We start from the raw sequence: 18738 nt of genomic DNA, 5'->3' as shown, positions 1-18738 counted from the left end.
GGCAGCTATAAAAATTGTGCAGAAAACCCACACTAGACTATGCGCAGAGTCTCCCGCACTTTATTATATTCACCCATCAATCAGTCACTGTTAACAGTTTTTTCTGCTTCCACTAATCTTCCCTGTACTCTGGTGCCTACTGATTTGTGCTAACATGGAGTACAAGTCTCTGTAGCTAGGAGCTTTGGCAGGAGATATCAGGCACTAACACATCCCCCGAAGCAGACTTCAGTGAGATGAGAAGGAGTTGCTGTTAGGAATTTTCAATTAGTATTGAAAAGCACCTTTCTTGGTGCCAGCAGTAGCCTCACAGCTTCCCCTTTCACAGCTCAGCACCTGTGAAGATTAAATCTGGTGGGTAATTGATCTCACTCTGGAAGTCAGACCTCGAAATGGGAAACTATGAACCGGCAGAAAAATTTGGGATTAATATTTACAGATCTCCCCTTATCCCTCATCCACATTGTGAGGAACAAATAAAGTCACAGCCTCCCCATAGCACAATAAAAGGCAGCAAAATCTATGCACCAGCCTCAACAGAAAGCCAGACAATTGCTTTTAAAAAATATTTACTTCTTTAATTAAAGCAAAAAAAAAAAAATACCTCTTTTACCTTGGAGGAAATGGGATTGGAGGACTGGGTAGGATGGGCAAGAACTTTACCAGTCTCAAGTATTTGCCATCTTAGACACAGACCTAGCAACCCTCCCTCCTCCCCCACCAATGCCTGCCTCCACTGCAAATTGTTCCCTCTGATTTCTGCACCCCAGTACATGACTCTGCACCTTTTTGCATTAAATGTTAATTGCCAAGTACCAGAACACGACTCAAGGTTTCCTATATCATTTCTCATTCCATTTCCTCAGGAGTAATCTGCAAAACAACCCCCATCAGAATGGGAAGCTTGTATAACTGGATGTGGCAGCGAGTGTGAAAAACTTACTGGATAAGGCAGCCAGCGTGAAAAGCATCAGTCTGGGGAATCTGTATTACTGGACATGGTAGTGAGTGTGAAAAGCATCAGTCTGGGGAATCTGTATTACTGGACATGGTAGTGAGTGTGAAAAGCATCAGTCTGGGGAATCTGTATTACTAGACATGGTAGTGAGTGTGAAAAGCATCAGTCTGAGGAATCTGTATTACTGGACATGGTAGTGAGTGTGAAAAGCATCAGTCTGGGGAATCTGTATTACTGGACATGGTAACCAGTGTGAAAAGCATTACTGTGGGAAATTTGTAGTACTGTGTATGACAGTGAGTGTGAAAAGAATCGGTATGGGAATTCTGTATTATTGGACATAGGAACAAGTGTGAAAAGCATCAGAATGGGACATTTGTAAAACTGGACATAGGAGCAAGTGTGAAAAGCATTACTATGGAAATTTGTATAACTGGGCGTGGTGGTGGTGAGCGTGAATAGCATCCATATAGGAAATTTGTACAACTGGACACGGCAGCGAGTGTGAAGAGCATCAGTCTGAGGAATCTGAATTATTGGACATAGGAATGAGTGTGAAAAGCATCAGTATGGGGAATCTGTAGTACTGGACTTAGGAGCAAGTGTGAAACGCATCAGAATGTGAAGACTGCATTAATGGACTTAGGAACGAGTGTGAAAAGCATCAGCGTGGGGGGGCAGTCTGTATTACTGGACATAGGAATGAGATTGAAAAGCATCAAAATGCGGAGTCTGCATTTTTGGATGTTGGTGTGACTGCGAAAAGCATCACTATGGAATATTTGTATAACTGGATGCGGCAGCGGGTATGAAAACTGGATGTGGTAACAAGGGTGAAAGCATCAGTCTGGGGAATTTGTATTACTGGGCAAAGGAATGAGTGTGAAAAGCATCAGTATGGGAAATTTGTATTATTGAACATAGCAGTGAGTGTGAAAAGCATCAAAATAGGGAATCTGCACAACTGGACATGGGCGTGAGTGTGAAAAGCATCAAAATGGGAAATCTGTATTATTGCACATAGAAGTGAATGTGAAAATCATCAGAATGGGAAATCTGTATTACTGGACATGGTAGGGAGTAGGGCTGTACCAAATATTCATGTTCGATTTGATTTGGCTCCAAATAATTATTCATATTCAATTTAAATTTGAATATTAGTCCAGGGCTCTACTGTGCTAAATCCTACTGAAATAAACACTTGGTCTCTGATTTCACACTGCTTCTTTTATTATTTGTTTTGTTAAAACTCAGTTCCCATTATTTATATTTGATATTTATTTTCGGCCAAATAATGTTTTTCATTATTCGTATTCAGCTGAATAGTAAAATATGCTATTCAGTAGAGCTCTAGTAGTGAGTGTGAAAAGCATCCGAATGAGGAATCCGTATTAATGGACCTGGCAGCAAGTGTGAAAAGCATTAGTATGGGAAATTTGTATTACTGGATATGACGGCAAGTGTGGAAAACATCAGTATCAGACATCTGTATTACTGGACATGGCAGTGATTGTGAAAAGGCTCAGTATGGAAAGTTTATATTAATGGACACGACAGCTTCTAGGAATCTCATTCTTTAGAGATGAAGAGGGACATGCAGTCAGTGCTGTGTCCTTGGCTGTTCTTCCATCTCTACTCTTTGCTGTGGGGAGCAGGTGTCAGAGATTGAACTGAAGGTCTAATTAGTGACTAGAAAACAGAAAATCAAGCAGTGGAACATAAGGTTTCAACTCAGGATGCAGAGAGACAGGATGCTGAGACATACCTGACAGCTGAGGGTGAAGAGAGACATACCCCCTATTCTGTACAAGTCACCAAAAATTGCATGCACAAATTTGGGTGTATGCCCAATTTGCGTGTGCAATTTAATTGCATAACGAGCTAATTAGCACCACTACTTGGCTTTTTAACAAGCAATTATTGGTACTAATTAGATTTAATTTGCATTTATGTTTGTAACTTTACACGTGATCTGAAAAGTGGGTCCAGAAATGGGAGGCTCATGGGCTTAACGGGGGCATTCCTAAAATTAATGTACGTTGTTATAGAATAATAAGGATACATACCTAATTTAGGCACGTACATTTGCACCATGTCTCAGTTGGTGCATATGGCCCTACCTAAAGTGAGGTGTGATTCCCAGGCATAAGCGCTATTCTATAAACCATGCCTAAATTTAAGAGCAGCTTATGGAATAGCGCTTTTTCCGTGCCAATTTTTTTGACACCATATATAGAATCTAGCCCACTGTGTGTAAAGGTTCAGGAAGTTGTAAATTGAGGATGTGGAGAGACATGCTGGGTTCAGAGATACAAGTAACAGCTGAAGATACAGAGAGACATAAAGTTTCAGGAAGTTGTAAACTGAGGATGTGGAGAGCAGTGGCGTAGCCAGAAGTCAATTTTTGGGTGGGCCAACAGGTTGGATGGGTGGGCACTAGACAGTGGTTTGCTGGTAAATGTTTAACAACAGGCTCTCTCCCCGGTCCACCTCTGCGCCCCCCCCCCCCTTCAAAATTGCAGAGCTGGCTATAGCCGGGGAGAGAGCCTGGGGGGGGGGGGGGGGGGGAGGCAATGCATTACTCTCTCCAGGAAAAAAAAAATTAAATGATCCCAGGTTCCAATCTAATTCATGTTTAATGTGGGATAATATGCCATAAATAAATATAAACTTTTAATGTTGAGCACCTGATTCTCAAAGTGGACATATTCCAAACACTATAATGAAAATAAAATGATTTTTTTCTACCTTTGTTGTCTGGTGACTTTGTTTTTCTGATCATGCTGGCCCAGTATCTGATTCTGCTGCTATCTGTCCTCTTAACTCCGTTTCCAGGGCTTCCTTTCCATTTATTTCTTTACTTTCCTCCTTTCTTCTTCATTTCTTGCTCTACATCCGTAAGTAAAAGCTGGGTCCTCTGCAGACTTGACTGTCCAGTGGATCCAGCTTCTGCCTATTTTCTCCATCCATGTGCTGTTTTTCTCCTCTCTTCCTTTTCCCTCATATATCCTTTCTCTCTCTTCCCTCCCCTCCATCCATGTCAGCATTTCTTCTCTCTCCCTTTCCCTCCATCCATGTGCATCTCCTTCCTCTGTCTTCCCTCCCCTCCATCCATGTCCAGAATTTCTTCTTCTTTCTCCCCTCCATCCATGTGCATCTCCTTCCTGTCTTACCTTCCTTTCCCTCCATCCATGTCCAACAATTCTCTCCCTGCCCTCCCCTCCATCCACCCATGTCCAGCAACCATCCTCTCTCCACTGTCCTTCCTTCCATCCATGTCCAGCAACTCTTTTCTACCCTCCCCTCCATCCACCTATGTCCAACAACTCTCCTCTCCCCTGCCCTCCCCTCTATCCACCCATGTCCAGCAACTCCCCTGCCCTCCATTCATCTATCCATCCATATCCAGCAATTCTCCTCTCTCCCCTGCCCCCTCCATCCATCCATATCCAGAAATTCTCCTCTCTCCCCTGCCCTCCCCTCCATGTCCAGCAATTTCTCCTCTCTCCCTGGTCCTTGTCCTCCCATCCATGTCCATCGATGCTCCTTTCTCCCCTTAGACCACCTCCCTCTCATTCCCTCTCCAGCACTCCCATTCCCCCCTCTGTCTCTCCCTTACCCTGTCTCCTAAATTCCTCCCCCATCTTTCACCCACTTCATTAGTCCCCCATTCCCCATACTCTGTACTTACCACCCCTCCCAGTCCCATCCATCTTCTGCGCCTTCCCTCAGCTCACTACCCCTCCCAGTCCCATCCTTCCCTCTGCTCACCACCCTCTGCTGAATAAAGAAGACAACGTGGATGCAGACAGCACAGCAGCTCACTGGTTTGCTTGCTGTGCTTTAAGTGAATGGCGACGGCTGCGCAGGGGAGTAGAAACAGATTTTTAAAAAATGGCTTCCTTCTGGAGTTGCAGCGGCGAACTGGCGGGCAGCGGCACTAAAAGCATAAAGCAGCGAAGCTCTTCGAGTCCGTCCTTCGCTTTCCGTTTCCTGCCCTCTCAGCGTCCCGCCTTCCTTTGATGTCATTTCCTTTTGGGCGGGCGGGACGCTGAGAGGGCAGGAAACGGAAAGCAAAGGACGGACTCGAAGAGCTTCACTGCTTTATGCTTTTAGTGTCGCTGCCCGCCAGTTCGCCGCTGCTGCAAGTCTGCAGAGATCAGCTGGGTGGGCCTGAGCTGAAATTGGGTGGGCCTGGGCCCACCCAGGCCCACCCGTAGCTACGCCCCTGGACTGGAGAGACATGTTGTGTGTAAGGGTTCAGAGACATATAACAGCTGAGGATGCAGAGAGACATGTAATAGATAAAGATTCCGAGATCATATATGACAGCTGAGGATGCAGAGAGACATAAAGTTTCAGGAAGTTGTAAACTGAGGATGTGGAGAGACATGCTGTGTGTAAGGGTTTAGGGACACACATGACAGCTGAGAATGTAGATAGACATTGTGGGAGTAATTTCATAACCTGTATAAGTGCCTATTTTATAAGGCCAGAGAGCTAGAGTACGTGCTTGTGCTTAAATGTTGGAGATCCTCATATAACTTATTGTGGCTATAAATGACATGCTTAAGTGTGAATCCCGTCCATGCTTTGCCCAAGCTCCACCTATGTGTATGTCTACCTGTAAAATACACAGTGTGGTGGCCTTTTATTAAAGCTTAGAATGCACTAAAGAAATTAGTATGCACTAAATGCTAAGAAGCCCATTATATACCTAGCATATGCTAATTCCATTAGTGCGCACTATGCATAAGCTTTGTACATATGTACAGAATAGCACTTAGGTGGAATTTATGGCATTTTGGAGTGGAGGACTGGCCTAGTGGTTAGAGCACTGGTCTTGACATCCAGAGGTGGCTGGTTCAAATCCCACTGCTGCTCCTTGTGATCTTGGGCAAGTCATTTAGCCCTCTGTTGTCTCAGGTACAAACTTAGACTGTGAGCCCTCCAGGGACAGGGAAGTACCCCAGTGTCCCTGAATGTAACTCACCTTGGGCTACTACTGAAAAGGTGTGAGTAAATCTAAATTTTAAAAACCCAATTTAAGCTCCTATGTGCACCTATATTGCATATATGTGCCATTATTCTAACGATTTACACACACAAGTGGTATGTAAATGTTAGAAATCACCCTATAAAATTACCCTGTGTATGTATAAGGATTGAGAGATGTGATAGCTGAGGTTATAGTGAGACATGCTGTGTGCAAGGGTTCAGAGACATTGAGGGGCATTTTCAAAAGAAACATCTACGTTGGAATTTGGACGTCTTTGTAAAATGTACAAATTCGGAGGCAGGGAGAAGGCCATTTTTGAAAAAAGATGGACGTCCATCTTTGTGTTCGAAAATACCATGGATGTCCTTGGATTTGGACATCTTTGATTTTCGGCCATTTTAAAAACCAAAAACATCCAAGTCTAAAACATCCAAATTCAAGCCATTTGGACATGGGAGGAGCCAGCAGTCTTAGTACACTGGTCCCCCTGACATGCCAGGACAACAATTGGGCACCCTAGGGGACACTGCAGTGGACTTCACAAAATGCTCCCAGATACACAGCTCCCTTACCTTGTGTGTTGAGCCCCCCAAGACCTACTATCCCCAACTGTACACCACTACCATAGCCCTTATGGGTGAAAGGAGGCACCTATATCTGGGTACAGAGAGTTTCTGGTGGGTTTTGGAGAGCTCGCTGTTTTCTCCACAAATGTAACAGGTAGGGGGTTATGGGCCTGGGTCCATCTGTCTGCACTGCACCTACTACTTAACTACTCCAGTGACCTGCATGCGCTGTCATGGACCTGAGTATGACATCTGAGGCTGGCAAGTAATATTTTTAATCATGTTTTTTGAGGGTGGGAGGGGGTTAGTGACCACTGTGGGAGTAACGGGAGGTCATCCCCGATTCCCTCCAGTGGTCATCTGGTCATTTCAGGCACCTTTTTGTGCCTTATTCGTAATAAAAACAGGTCCAGGTGAAAACGTCCAAGTTTTAGTCCTGGACGTCTTTGCTTTGTTCCACTATGGCTCAAAGACATCCAAGTCTTAGGAACACCCACGTCCCACCTCAACTAAGCCTCTGATATGCCCCCTTGAGATTTGGATGTTCTTGCGACGGACTTCTGAGAAGACATCCAGAATCGGGTTTCGATTATACCGATTTGGACGTCTCCATGAGAAAGACGTCCAAGTGCCGATTTATGTCACTTTTTGGACGTCCATCTCTTTCAAAAATGAGCATGATAGTAACATAGTAGATGATGGCAGATAAAGACCTGTACGTTCTGTCCAGTCTACCCAACAAGATAAACTCGTAGCATAAGGTATGACCGTAGTAGTCTGCCCGGCACTGTCCTTGTTCTAAAACTTCTGAAGTTTTCATCAAAGCCCCATTCCAGCCCATCCAAGTCTGTCCAGCCATGATGCAGGCACAGACCATAGAAGTCTGCCCAGCACTGGCTTTGCTTCCCAATTACTGGTGTTGCCATCTAATCACCGCTAAGCTTCTATGGAGCCATTCCTTCCAAACAAGATTCCTTTGTGTTTATCCCACATATTTTTGAATTCTGTTACCATTTTCATCTCCACCACCTCCCATGGGAGGGCATTCTAGGTATCTATCACCCTCTCCGTGAAAACGTACTTCCTGCTATATGATAGCTGAGGTTGCAGAGACATGCTGCATAGTTGGGTTCTTAGGCCTTGTGAATTATTGTGTACAGTACAGTGTGTATTAATGACATTATAGGAATAATATTTCTAGAGAATTCTGCAGACCAGCCAGCTGTGGGAGCTTGAGGACCTGTCTTGTTGCTAATGGTGTTAACGAGAGGAGCTAGAGCTTTGATTAGGTAGAGTTCCTACTGCTTGGTCCTTCAGCAAATTATTAGTGGCTCATTAGATTCACAGGGGTCCAGCCAGGCTATTGCTTCTTGCCCTGTTCTCAGAACTAAATTTGCCCTTCTTAAACAAATCCATCAGCAAATGCAGATTTCACATTCTTCTGAATAGTTCTCTCTTTTTTTAGTATACAAAGAGTCAAAATAGTGTTGATTTGTTTTCAGAAATACTGTACTGGAACTGAGTCCTTGCTGAGCCTTCTCTGGCTTTATAGTAAGTTTCTCATGGTCTGTTAGGCTCAACCAAGCCAAAATCTTAAGTAGGTGCTGCTTACTTTAAGCACTGCAGGTGCTCTTTACTTAGGATATATGGAGACGGGAAAGAAGGGGGAGGAAACAAAATGGGGCCGGTTTTGTCTTTCACAATCTGTCTCTTACTCTGGGACAGTAATGTTCAGAGCTGAGAGGTTACCCAGTTCCAGGAGGGCGTTTAATAGCTAATCCTAGGTTTCTAACAACCCTGATTTGGTACATTATAAGACCACAGTGCTGATTTCAAAGTGTAGAACCAGGGACTACAAATCCCACACTGCTTTGGAATGTAAGTTCAAAAGCTGGACTGGCCAAAAAGTCTTCCTCCTGGAACTGGGTAACTTGGCAGCTCTGAGTGTTGAACACAGAGGTGTGTTGTATCAGTCTGCTTGGGGCAGTGAGTGCTTCTCCTCTCCCTCTGGGCTTGATGTTGGTTGAATATCTGTAAGTCATGGCGGTACTAGGGTTTTAAAGGGTCACAGCTCAGTAGGGTTACCATATGGCTCCAGAAAAAGGAGGACAGGTTGAGCCAGTCTGGGTTTTACTTCCATTCCAAGCCATATGGTAACCCTACAGCTCAGGGCAGTGGTTCCCAAACCTGGTCCTTGAGGCACCTCAGCCAGTCAGGTTTTTAGTATATCCACAATGAATATTCATGAGATAAATTTGCATGCAGTGGAGGCAGTACATGCAGATCTCTCTCATGAATATTCATTGTGGCTATCCTGAAAACCTGACTGGCTGGAGTGCCACCAGGATCAGGTTTGGAAACCACTGGCTCAGGGATTGGAATTTTTATGAAAGCTTCTGTTCTAATCATTGCTGTTGTAATTCTGCAGGTGTCAGACATGGATGTGGACAATAACCCTTTGCTACAAGATGCTTGGTTTGAGGAGGAGGAGGAAGATGTAACCTTCAGCTCTGGGAAAAGCCCTGGGGTTGCTCAGTTCTGTGAGATGTACAAAGGTCTCCCCAAACCTTCTAAGGAGGTGGCCTCCATCAATGGGTTTTGGGGCATAGTTGGATGGATATTCACAAATGTATATTTTGCGTGTTTTATACTTTTCCTGGGTTGTGCAGTTCCTGTTGTCCTGGCAGCTCTGATGTTCTTTCATTTCCCTCCTCTGGATATTGACATCTCTTACAGTGCCTTTGAGGTTAGGGATCATGAAGCATCACAGCGCTTTGATGCCCTCAGCCTAGCACTGAAATCCCAGTTTGGTTCCTGGAGTCGGAACAGACGTGACCTTGCAGACTTCACCTCTGAAACTCTGCAACGATTGCTCTCTGAGCAGCTGCAAGCACTTCATCTTAATAATGTCTCCCATCCAGGCAGCTCTATGAGGACTCAACATAGCACCACGCTGCAGGCAAATGATCATAAAATGAGCCCTGTGAGGACCAGGCGCAGCCCCATGCTTCAGGCAGGTGGTCAGAGAAGAGCCAATGAAAGCTTACGTCACCCACACTGGAGTTACCCAGGCATTTCATTTAGTGCCAGCACTCAGACCCAAGCACACTGGCGCCTTGAGCTTATTTTTTTGGCACAGGGAGATGCTGAAAGGAACATCTTCACAGAGGAGCGTCTACTAACAATTCACCACATTGAAAGGAAAATCATGGACCACCCCCACTTTCGGGAGTTTTGCTGGAAGCCTCATGAGGTCCTGAAAGACCTTCCATTGGGGCCCTACTCTTACTGCTCACCGCCGAGCTCCCTTCTTACATATTTCTTCCCCACAGAAAGAGGAGGGAAGATTTACTATGATGGTATGGGACAGGACCTTGCTGACATTGAGGGTAAGTTCTATGCTGGAAGGTGATATCAGAGGAGTAGAAGGGAAAGGAATGTGGATTTAGCAACATTTTGTTTTATTTCCTATGTTTTATCTAAACTGTAAATTAAGGCTTTTCCAAGTACAGTTGAGATGGCTGCCAACTGCCATGGAAGTTGCTTTTGGCATTGTGCTTCAGATTTGTGGGAGTGCTACAAAGTGACTACTCTAATCTCCAGGTCTTTGGTCTCTTGTTGGTACTGTGCCTCATAATTATGTGGGTTTCTATAGATTCTCTGGCACAGTGGTTTAGGGACCCTTTTACTAAGCAGTGGTAAAATGCGGCCTGTGATAGTTTGGACAAGGAAGCCATATTGGTGGGAGGGAAAAGGGGGACCAATTCAACATAGAACCTGTAATACTTTGGGAGATGCCACCCCCATGCCCATCCCAAACTATGTATATGGATATCTCATATTGATTTCTGGTTGCCACAGCAACCTGGCCCTCAGATTTTATAATCCCTTTTGTAGGATGTTTACGGTGCTGGTAGCAGCATTATAAGGGTCTTATGGAATTTTTATTCTCAGGAAAGTCTGCACTCTTTAATCTTGATCGTAGAAGCATTTTTTTTATTTTTTTTTATTATTTGAATAATTTTAGTTTCTGCATTCATAACTCTTTGTACTAGGTTCTCATAGGTGGACGTTAGTGTACTTGCCCTTTTCTTGTAGGTTCTCTGAAACTAGCAATGACTCATCCAGAGTTTTACTGGTTTGTGGATCAGGGGATGACAGCAGAGAACATGCAAAGCACTCTTCTGCGCAGTGAGATCCTCTTTGGGGCGCCGCTGCCCAATTATTACTCACTGGAGGACCGGTGGGAGGAGCAGCAGAAGAAGTTCCAAGAATTTGTGGTTACATATGTTCCACTGCTGGCAAAAGAATCCACTAGGTAAGCAAATAGAGCTTCTACTACATGTAAGCTATCTTAGTAAAGGTATCTTTCAGTTGCTCCAACTGCGCATGTAAGTTATATTGTCCAATATTCAGCACTATTTACCCAGCCAGGAATGGCTCCTGGTCAGTTAAAAAGCCTTAAGTCAACTGAGCGCTAATATTTAGCACAAGATAGCTGGCTTTCTCAGCTGAATACTAGCAGTTACCCCCGGATTCTATATAGCGCGTCTAGAGATCCACGCCAAAATCCAGGTATATTCTATAACAGCATGCACACTTTAATTGGTTTAACAAGCTAATCAGCATAGATAGCAGCACTTAACAAGCAATAATAAGCACTAATTGGTAATAATTAGAATTTACACGCACAACTTGCTAAGCATATTCTGTAATGAACTGCGCCTAAATTCTAACGCATGCAGTTCAAAAGGGGCATGGCTATAGGCAGGGACATGGGCATTTTGTGGCCATTCCAAAATGTACTTGCGTAGTTATAGAATATGGCCCAGTTCACGTAAATCTACATGCAGGAATTTATGCCACGTTCTCACTGGTGTAAGTGGAGGCGCATAGTTTTAGGCACTGGGATATCAACTAAGCGTATTCTATATACCGCACCTAAATCTAGGTGCCGATTATGCTTAGGCGGAAATATTTACCACGTGGATTTTTTACACACCTTATATAGAATCTGGCACTTAGCAGCTAGTCCAGTTACCGGCTATGTCACGCAACATAGCCGGTTAGTGTCAAGTATTCATTGGCTGACCAGCTAAGTTTAGTGGCCAGATAGACCCACATAAATAGCAGATCTGTCTTTGGCTGCTATAACTTAGATGATCAGCCAATGAATATTGGCTAAACCAGCTATGTGCATAGTGGCCAAAAAAAAAAAGAAAAAGAAATTCAATGCCGGTCACAGGATATGGCCCGGCATTGAATTTCCAGGTTCGCTGTCAGCCATGGGGAGGCAGCCTGGCTAACTCCTGCAGTCTGAATATCGTCCCCATAGTTATTCATGTGAGTGCTAGTTAGGTGCTAAGCAGTATTCTATAACTTTAGAGCACAACTTGCTTAGCATGTAAATTCTAGGGGCAGGTCCCATATTTAAGCACATAACTTAGAGAATACTGTAAGTAAAGTGTTATGGTGCTGCATTTAGGTATATACAGTTATGCATGATATTGACATAGTGGGACCAATAATCAGACCATGGGAGGCAGCCCAGCTAACTCCTGCGGTCAACAGCAAACCCGAAAAATCAATGCCAGGCCATATCCGGGAACCGACATTGAATTTCTGGGGGGGGGGGGGGGGGGGTTGGCCACTATGAACATAGCCGGTTAGGTTGATATTCAACAGCTGACCAGTTAAGTTATAGTGGCCAAAGATAGACCAGCTGTTTATACAGGTCTATCTGACTGCTAAACTTAGCCAGTCAGCTGATGAATATCGGTGCTAACCGGCTACGTCACGCAACATAGCCGGTGACCAGGCTAGCCGCTAAGCACTAATATAGCTGGCTATCTCATGCTGAATATTAGTGCTTAGCTGGCTTAAGGCTATTTAACTAGCCTGGAACCATTCCTGACTGGCACTGTTCCCTCAAAGCTGAACTGGAGGCCTCCAACCGCATTACTACAAGTGGGTAGTGGTGCTTCAATATTCTGTTTTCAATCACTAGTGACAGGCAGGTTCACTGGAGACCTGCAGAACTTGCCTATTGAAAATGTGATGGTGAAACAGTGCTCCCCACTTGCAGGACTATAGGTAGAGGACTCCCGCTCGGCTGAGAAGGAACAGTGCCAGCTGGTTAAATAGCGCTAAATATCTGGGGGGGGGGGGGGAGGGACAGAGTAATTGAGCATGCTTAAATGTTGGCACATATGCGTTGACTTGCACTAGTATTAAATAATGGAATCTAGCCACACTGATGCTGTTACAGTATTAGCGCTCAGCACACTGCATCTTGGCACCTAACTTGTGACACCCAGCTTTGAATTGTCCCTAATTTGTCAAACAGTTCTGGGAACTAGTTGTACTGCTATGAATTTACAGCCTGTCTCACTGACACAGACTACTGACCATGGATTCTTTTGGATTCGTATTAGATAAATGAAACCCTTATTAGAAGTGCTAAAATCTACAATGATTAAGATATATATAATGATTAAGCTATATACACACAATTATTACATTACATCAATGGTCTCTACATCTAAGCAAATGCTAAGAGTTCTTAGACCAGGAAAAGAAGCAATAATACACTATACATATACATATTATACATACAACATCACTGGTCCTTACATCATCCAGGCTCTTATCATCAGCTGGGGGGGGGGCGTTACAGCGAAAGTCAGGAGCTTTTTAGACCAGGAACAAGTCCTCTGCGCAGTACATATGTTACTCACAGATGAGCTCCCGACTTCACTGAAAGAAACTCCCCTTTTTATTAGGCTCAGAACTCATGTTCAGAGCTAAGGAAAATTACAGAATGCTTCTCTGTCTAGGAAAACAAGCCATACTGTGGGAACATGGTCACATGTTTTCCAAGTCCAGGTGGCCAGGCTGAACTTCCGAAAACAAGCACCATCCTCCCCTTTACATACCAAATTAATTAGAGCTGTGTCTTATCTTCTGCATTCCAACTTGTTTTTGTATTTACAAGAAAAGTTACTTTCGGTCAAAGACAGAAGATTTCAGAGTTCATTATCGATCAAAGCAGGGTTGAAAAGCAATTCTTTACATCTTCCATTGCACTAGCACAGCATGAAATATGTCTCATTGCTAAAATTAAGTTAACCTTTTCTCCTTTGCTATATCTACACAAATGTTGAGGAACAGATCAGAGTCTCAAGGAGTACTCAAAGCTTATGACTCAGTTAATACATTCAGCCTGTCTATTGACTGTAATTGGAAAACTACGCCTCAGAGTTCTGGAAAAAAATGTTTCAGAGGCAGCTTCCCTGGGACATTTAACACATACCTTGAAAGATGTGCTTGACAGGTATATCAGAGTCTGGAACTATTACTGGATTTGGCAGAGGGATGAAGTTTAAAAGGGATTCTATCTGCATTTATTTGACAGTTCTATTAAATAACATTCTGGAAGTGTGTTATGTGTATTGTTAAGGATAAAGTGTAACAACATTATGGAGGCAGTTTGTGTACTGCTCACCTAGCTGCGAAGTCCATGGGTACTTTCTACCTGCGGACTGTACACCTGTTTTCAAAGTGAAAGCATGCACGTACAGTACAGTCTCAATTATCTGACCCTTGCTAATCTGACCATCAGGCATATCCAGCAAATCCCCCTTGATATCGCTGCGTTGCCATTAAGAAGTGCGCAGATTTTCTTCCTGCTTTCCGACTTCATTTGCTGCAAGGAAGCCATGTTTGATCGGTTGCTGGTTAGTGTTAATAAACAATATTTTAAATACAGATACCTTATGCTTGTTATCTATATAAATAAATCCCACCTCGAACATTCTGAAGCTCACTGCAAGGCAGTGAAGCACTGAACTCCTGTAGTCTTCAACTCCCGTAGTCTTCTTAGGCTAGGCTATCAGGACCACTCACCCTAACTCATAGACCCGCCCTCAGCCACGCCCCAAGCCACGCCCCATCTGGACATAAAACGCTACCTCAACGTTCTGAAGACAACCTGCTGAAGTCATCCCTAAACAGTTCGTTAGTTCATGGTGGTGAAGCCTTCCAAATCACTGTCTCTATGCCCCGCCCTCGCGTCAAACGTCATGATGTCGAGGGCGGAACACAGAGAGTGAAGGGACTGCAACCCTCTCCAACCTCCCCCTGACTAGGAATCGCTACACACCCTCCATTGCCCCAGGTAAAAATAAGTACCAGCCTGCCATGAGTGGGACACCGCGGGGTACAAGTGTAACAAAAATTTAAAAAAAAAAACCTTCCATAATGAAGGGCAGGGGGGTGCCTGCGAGAGACCTCTAACTGCCCTCCCTTCACCTGAACAACCCCCGCGCGACGCAACATCATGAAGCCCTGCCCCCTACCTCCTTCCCTCCTCGCCGCATCACCCGACCCCTACCCCCGCCGCAACACCAAGCCCCTCCCCCCAATCGACCGCCTCACCACCCGCAACCGCTAATAGAAACTCTGTCTTGCCGCTGCTGCTTCTCCTATTCAGCAGCAGCAGCCAGTACATAAAGACAACAACAAAAAAATCTCCTACAACGCACCTCCGTAGAGAACCATCTTAGAATGGCAGACGTCTCTGCAGCCGCTCCTCCTCTACCCTCAACGTCACTGCCCCTGCAGGGAGACCCCGGAGGAATGCACAGACGTCAGAGGGGAGAGGAGGAGCACCTGCAGAGACGTCTGCCAATCTGAGATGGTTCTCTACGGAGGTGTGTTTTGCGACAGAGTTTTTGGAGAAGCAGCAGGGGCCAGCCACCGTTAGGATTTGCGGTTGTGGGTGGCGAGGGGGTCCATGAAGGCGCAGGGGAGGGGCTTGGTGATGCGCCGGGGTAGGGGGGTCGGGTGATGGGCAAAGGGGGGGGGAACCTTGCTAGCGCCCGTTTCATTTGTAACAGAAACGGGTCTTTTTTTACTAGTTTATACATAAAGTATGTTTTCCTTGCATTTTTTAAGGGGTTACCATTGTTTTCTGTATTATCCGACAACGGCTCGGTCCTGTTTTTGTCAGATAATGGAGGATGTGCTGTACTTTCACTTTGTAAATTGCCTAAGGGTAGAGTACGTACACACACTTGTGCTTCCTTTTTGTGTGAGTAACTTTACAGATTAAACTAACGTGTACTTTTGAAAATACAAAAAGGATGTGCATTGTTGTAATCTAATCCCGCCCCTAGACACCTCCCTTGACAGGTTCAAATCAGGTCTAAAGAATTATGGGGCCGATATTTCAGACTGTAGAAGTTAGACTGGCTAACTCCAGCTGTTGGCACTGAGCCCATATATTCAATGCCAGGCCGTTTTCAGTGACCGGCATTGAAAATCTGGTTTATTTTTAAAGATAACTGTCAAAGTCAATATTCAGATGTAGCTGGTTATCTTTAAACCAGCCATTTCATGCGGCCAAATATAGCTGCTAAACTAGCTTTAAAATTGGCGGGTAGCCGGTTATATCGGGCGATACAACTGGCTAGCTGCTAACCGGTGATATTATCAGAGGATAGCCAGTTATCCTCCACTGAATACCGGCGGATAGCCGGTTAAGCGCTATTTAACCGGTCAGCAGCTGTTCTGGCCAGTTAAATAGCACTGAATTTTGGGGGTATCTGTTCAAGGAACCCTCTTCTACGTAGATGCCTTCCCAGCACTGACCAGGATGCTCAATGCAGTATGTCTGATGAATCTGCAACCAACAACCCCCCTCCCCACACCTCCTCCCTGCTCTATTCTGTCCTGTTTGAATTTATATTTCATTTTCGTCTCTCCTGTTGGTTTTAATTATTATAAACCACTCTGAAGGTTTGCCATAGGAGCAGAATATCAAGAATAAATAACACTTGAAGCCTGAAGCATTATGGAACAGCATGTGTATATCTACTTGCAGACACCAAAAAAGTAGAGGATGACACATGATTCACAGGCTGGGAGTTGCTGGTAAAACCATTTTATTACTGCACCAACAATAAAGACCCGACACGGGGCTGTGTTTCAGCGGGCAAACTGCCTGCTTCAGGGATCATGTACAAACCAGAGGCATAGCTAGGTGGGGCCATGGGGGCATGGGCCCCCGCAGATTTAGAGTTGGCTCCCCTGCTTTCACCCCCCCCCCCCGCCGCCTACCATCCCCGTCACATATGACCCCCCCCCCCCCCCGCCGCCGCCAAGCCTCCCCGGCCGCCGCCATCAGGTACCTTTGCTGGCCAGGGTCCCCAACCCCCGCCAGCCAAAATCCCCTTCAGCACCGGTCTCCGAGTCTGGCGCGTTCGCTGATCTGGATTCTGTTTCTGTGAGTCCTGACGTCCTGCACGTTCCTATGTGCAGGACATCAGGAGGACTCACAGAAACAGAATCCAGATCAGCAATGCGCCAGGCCCGAAGACCGGCGCTGAAGAGGACTTTGGCTGGCAGGGGTTGGGGACCCTGGCCAGCAAAGGTACCTGATAGCAGCGGTGGGGGGGGGGGTCAAAAGGGACGGGGGAGGGGCGCAGGCGCCGGGGTGGGGGGGTCAAAAGTGGCGTGGGGTCAGCAGTGCTGGGGGGGCTAAAATGTGCCCCCTTACCTTGGGCTCTGGACCCCCCTACCGCCGAAGTCTGGCTGCGCCCCTGGTACAAATACTCTACAACAGCTTCTGGTTTTGAACTACAGCTGTGCTTTTTGTCATTGCACAGATCATTTTGATGGTCATAAAGCGATTTGCAGCAAGTTCAATACACTACAGCGGTTGCAGAGTGTTTGTACGTGACCTCTGAATCAGACGGTTTGCCTGCCGAAACACGGACCCGTGTCAGGTCTTTATTGTTGGTGCTGTAATAAAGTGGTTTTATCAGCAACTCCCAGCCTGTGAATCGTGTGTCATCCTCTACTTTTCCGGTGTCTTCTTGGATTGTCATAGAGGAACTTCCTGCTTTTTGTTTCTTTGGATACCAGTATATCTACTTGAACACGGGATGAGCAGTGTTCAAGTAACCCATTTATGCAGGTGAACACTTATGTTACTCGTGGGAATGGCTTTGAAATTTGCCCTCTAATTGTAGTTGTGTGTGTGTGTTTGTGTAAGAAGGGTCAACAACCAAATTGCAAGTGATGCCTTTTTACTGGACTTGGCTGTTGACACTTAATTCCACATATCTAAGTGGGCTACCATGGCAATCACAATTCTCTGATTTGTGAAAAAAGAAAGATTAGAAAAACAGTGCAAATGGAATTTCTGGTAGAGTCTGAAACTTGTTTACTTTGTTAGCTTCATGGTGTTGGGTATGTTGAAAGAATTCTGTAACCAAACCCTGGTACATCTTGACTTTATGAATATCTTTCCCTCAGCTCTTCTTATTACTCTATCTTGACCACAGGTCCTTGTAGACACCTCCAGATTGTTATCTTTTTCTCCCTTTCCAGAGTCAGAATTTCCAGGCAAGAGTTTTGTTGTGATAGACTTTTTGGAACTTACCCATTCTACTCTTCCCTTCTTCCTCAGCAAAGTGCATGTGCTGTATGGTGGGACTGACCTCTTCGATTATGAAGTTAGACAGACCTTCAGTAACGACATGCTACTTGCATTCATCAGCAGCAGCTGCATTGCAGCATTGGTATACATCCTCACTTCTTGTTCAGGTAGGTTCTGGGTTATAAGAAGATAATGACTAAGGACAATGAGTACCAGTGCTCTGCAGGAATAAATACCAGTCCTAGGAGCCATAACTAGTGGCATAGCCAGGAATTGTTAACAGGGGGTGCGACAGTGAGATCTTCCACCCTTGAGCCCTCTGGCTGCCTCTCTGTGTATTCCAAGTCTCATTCTGGTGCTCCAATGGTGCTCAGGGAACATCAAGTCACATTCTGGTGCTCCAAAAGCTTCTCTTGGTGTATTCCAAACCTCATTCTGGTGCTTTCAGTGCTTTCCAAGCCTTACTCAGTTTTTTTTTTTTTTTTGCCACAGGAGTGTATGCAACAGACACACCTTGTGTAGATACACCACTGGCCAGGACTCAGGGTCAGTGTTAGACATGCTGGGGCCTAGAGCAGAAATTTGTAAGAAGGCAACAAAGCATGCCAGCAGGCTATGCTGCCTTCAGTTCTGGGCAGGCTTGGGACCCTTTCAGGCATGGGGGCCACACAAGTCCTTTACAGTACAGATCTTGCACCCGCAATGAGTAATAAATCATCTTTGGTGCCACCAGGTCTAGTAATTTCAAAGGGAATTTCTGTGGAGAGCTTCC

At 45.2% G+C, this 18738-nt stretch overlaps 1 protein-coding gene across 1 annotated transcript in view; it reads left to right on the top strand.

Moving 5' to 3' along the window:
- Positions 1–18738, top strand: part of DISP3 (dispatched RND transporter family member 3) — a 109192-nt gene that overhangs the window by 25166 nt on the left and 65288 nt on the right. Inside the window, exons 2-4 of the mRNA XM_030185723.1 lie at positions 8952–9912; positions 10622–10841; positions 17997–18133. Coding sequence (XP_030041583.1) covers positions 8952–9912; positions 10622–10841; positions 17997–18133 — 1318 coding nt within the window. The remainder of the gene's footprint in view (positions 1–8951; positions 9913–10621; positions 10842–17996; positions 18134–18738) is intronic.

The sequence above is a fragment of the Microcaecilia unicolor genome, chromosome 13 (assembly GCF_901765095.1).
Source record: "Microcaecilia unicolor chromosome 13, aMicUni1.1, whole genome shotgun sequence".
Taxonomy (NCBI): Eukaryota; Metazoa; Chordata; class Amphibia; order Gymnophiona; family Siphonopidae; genus Microcaecilia; species Microcaecilia unicolor.
Note: the sequence above shows the minus strand (reverse complement) of the source record. Positions and strands in the feature narration are given on the sequence as shown.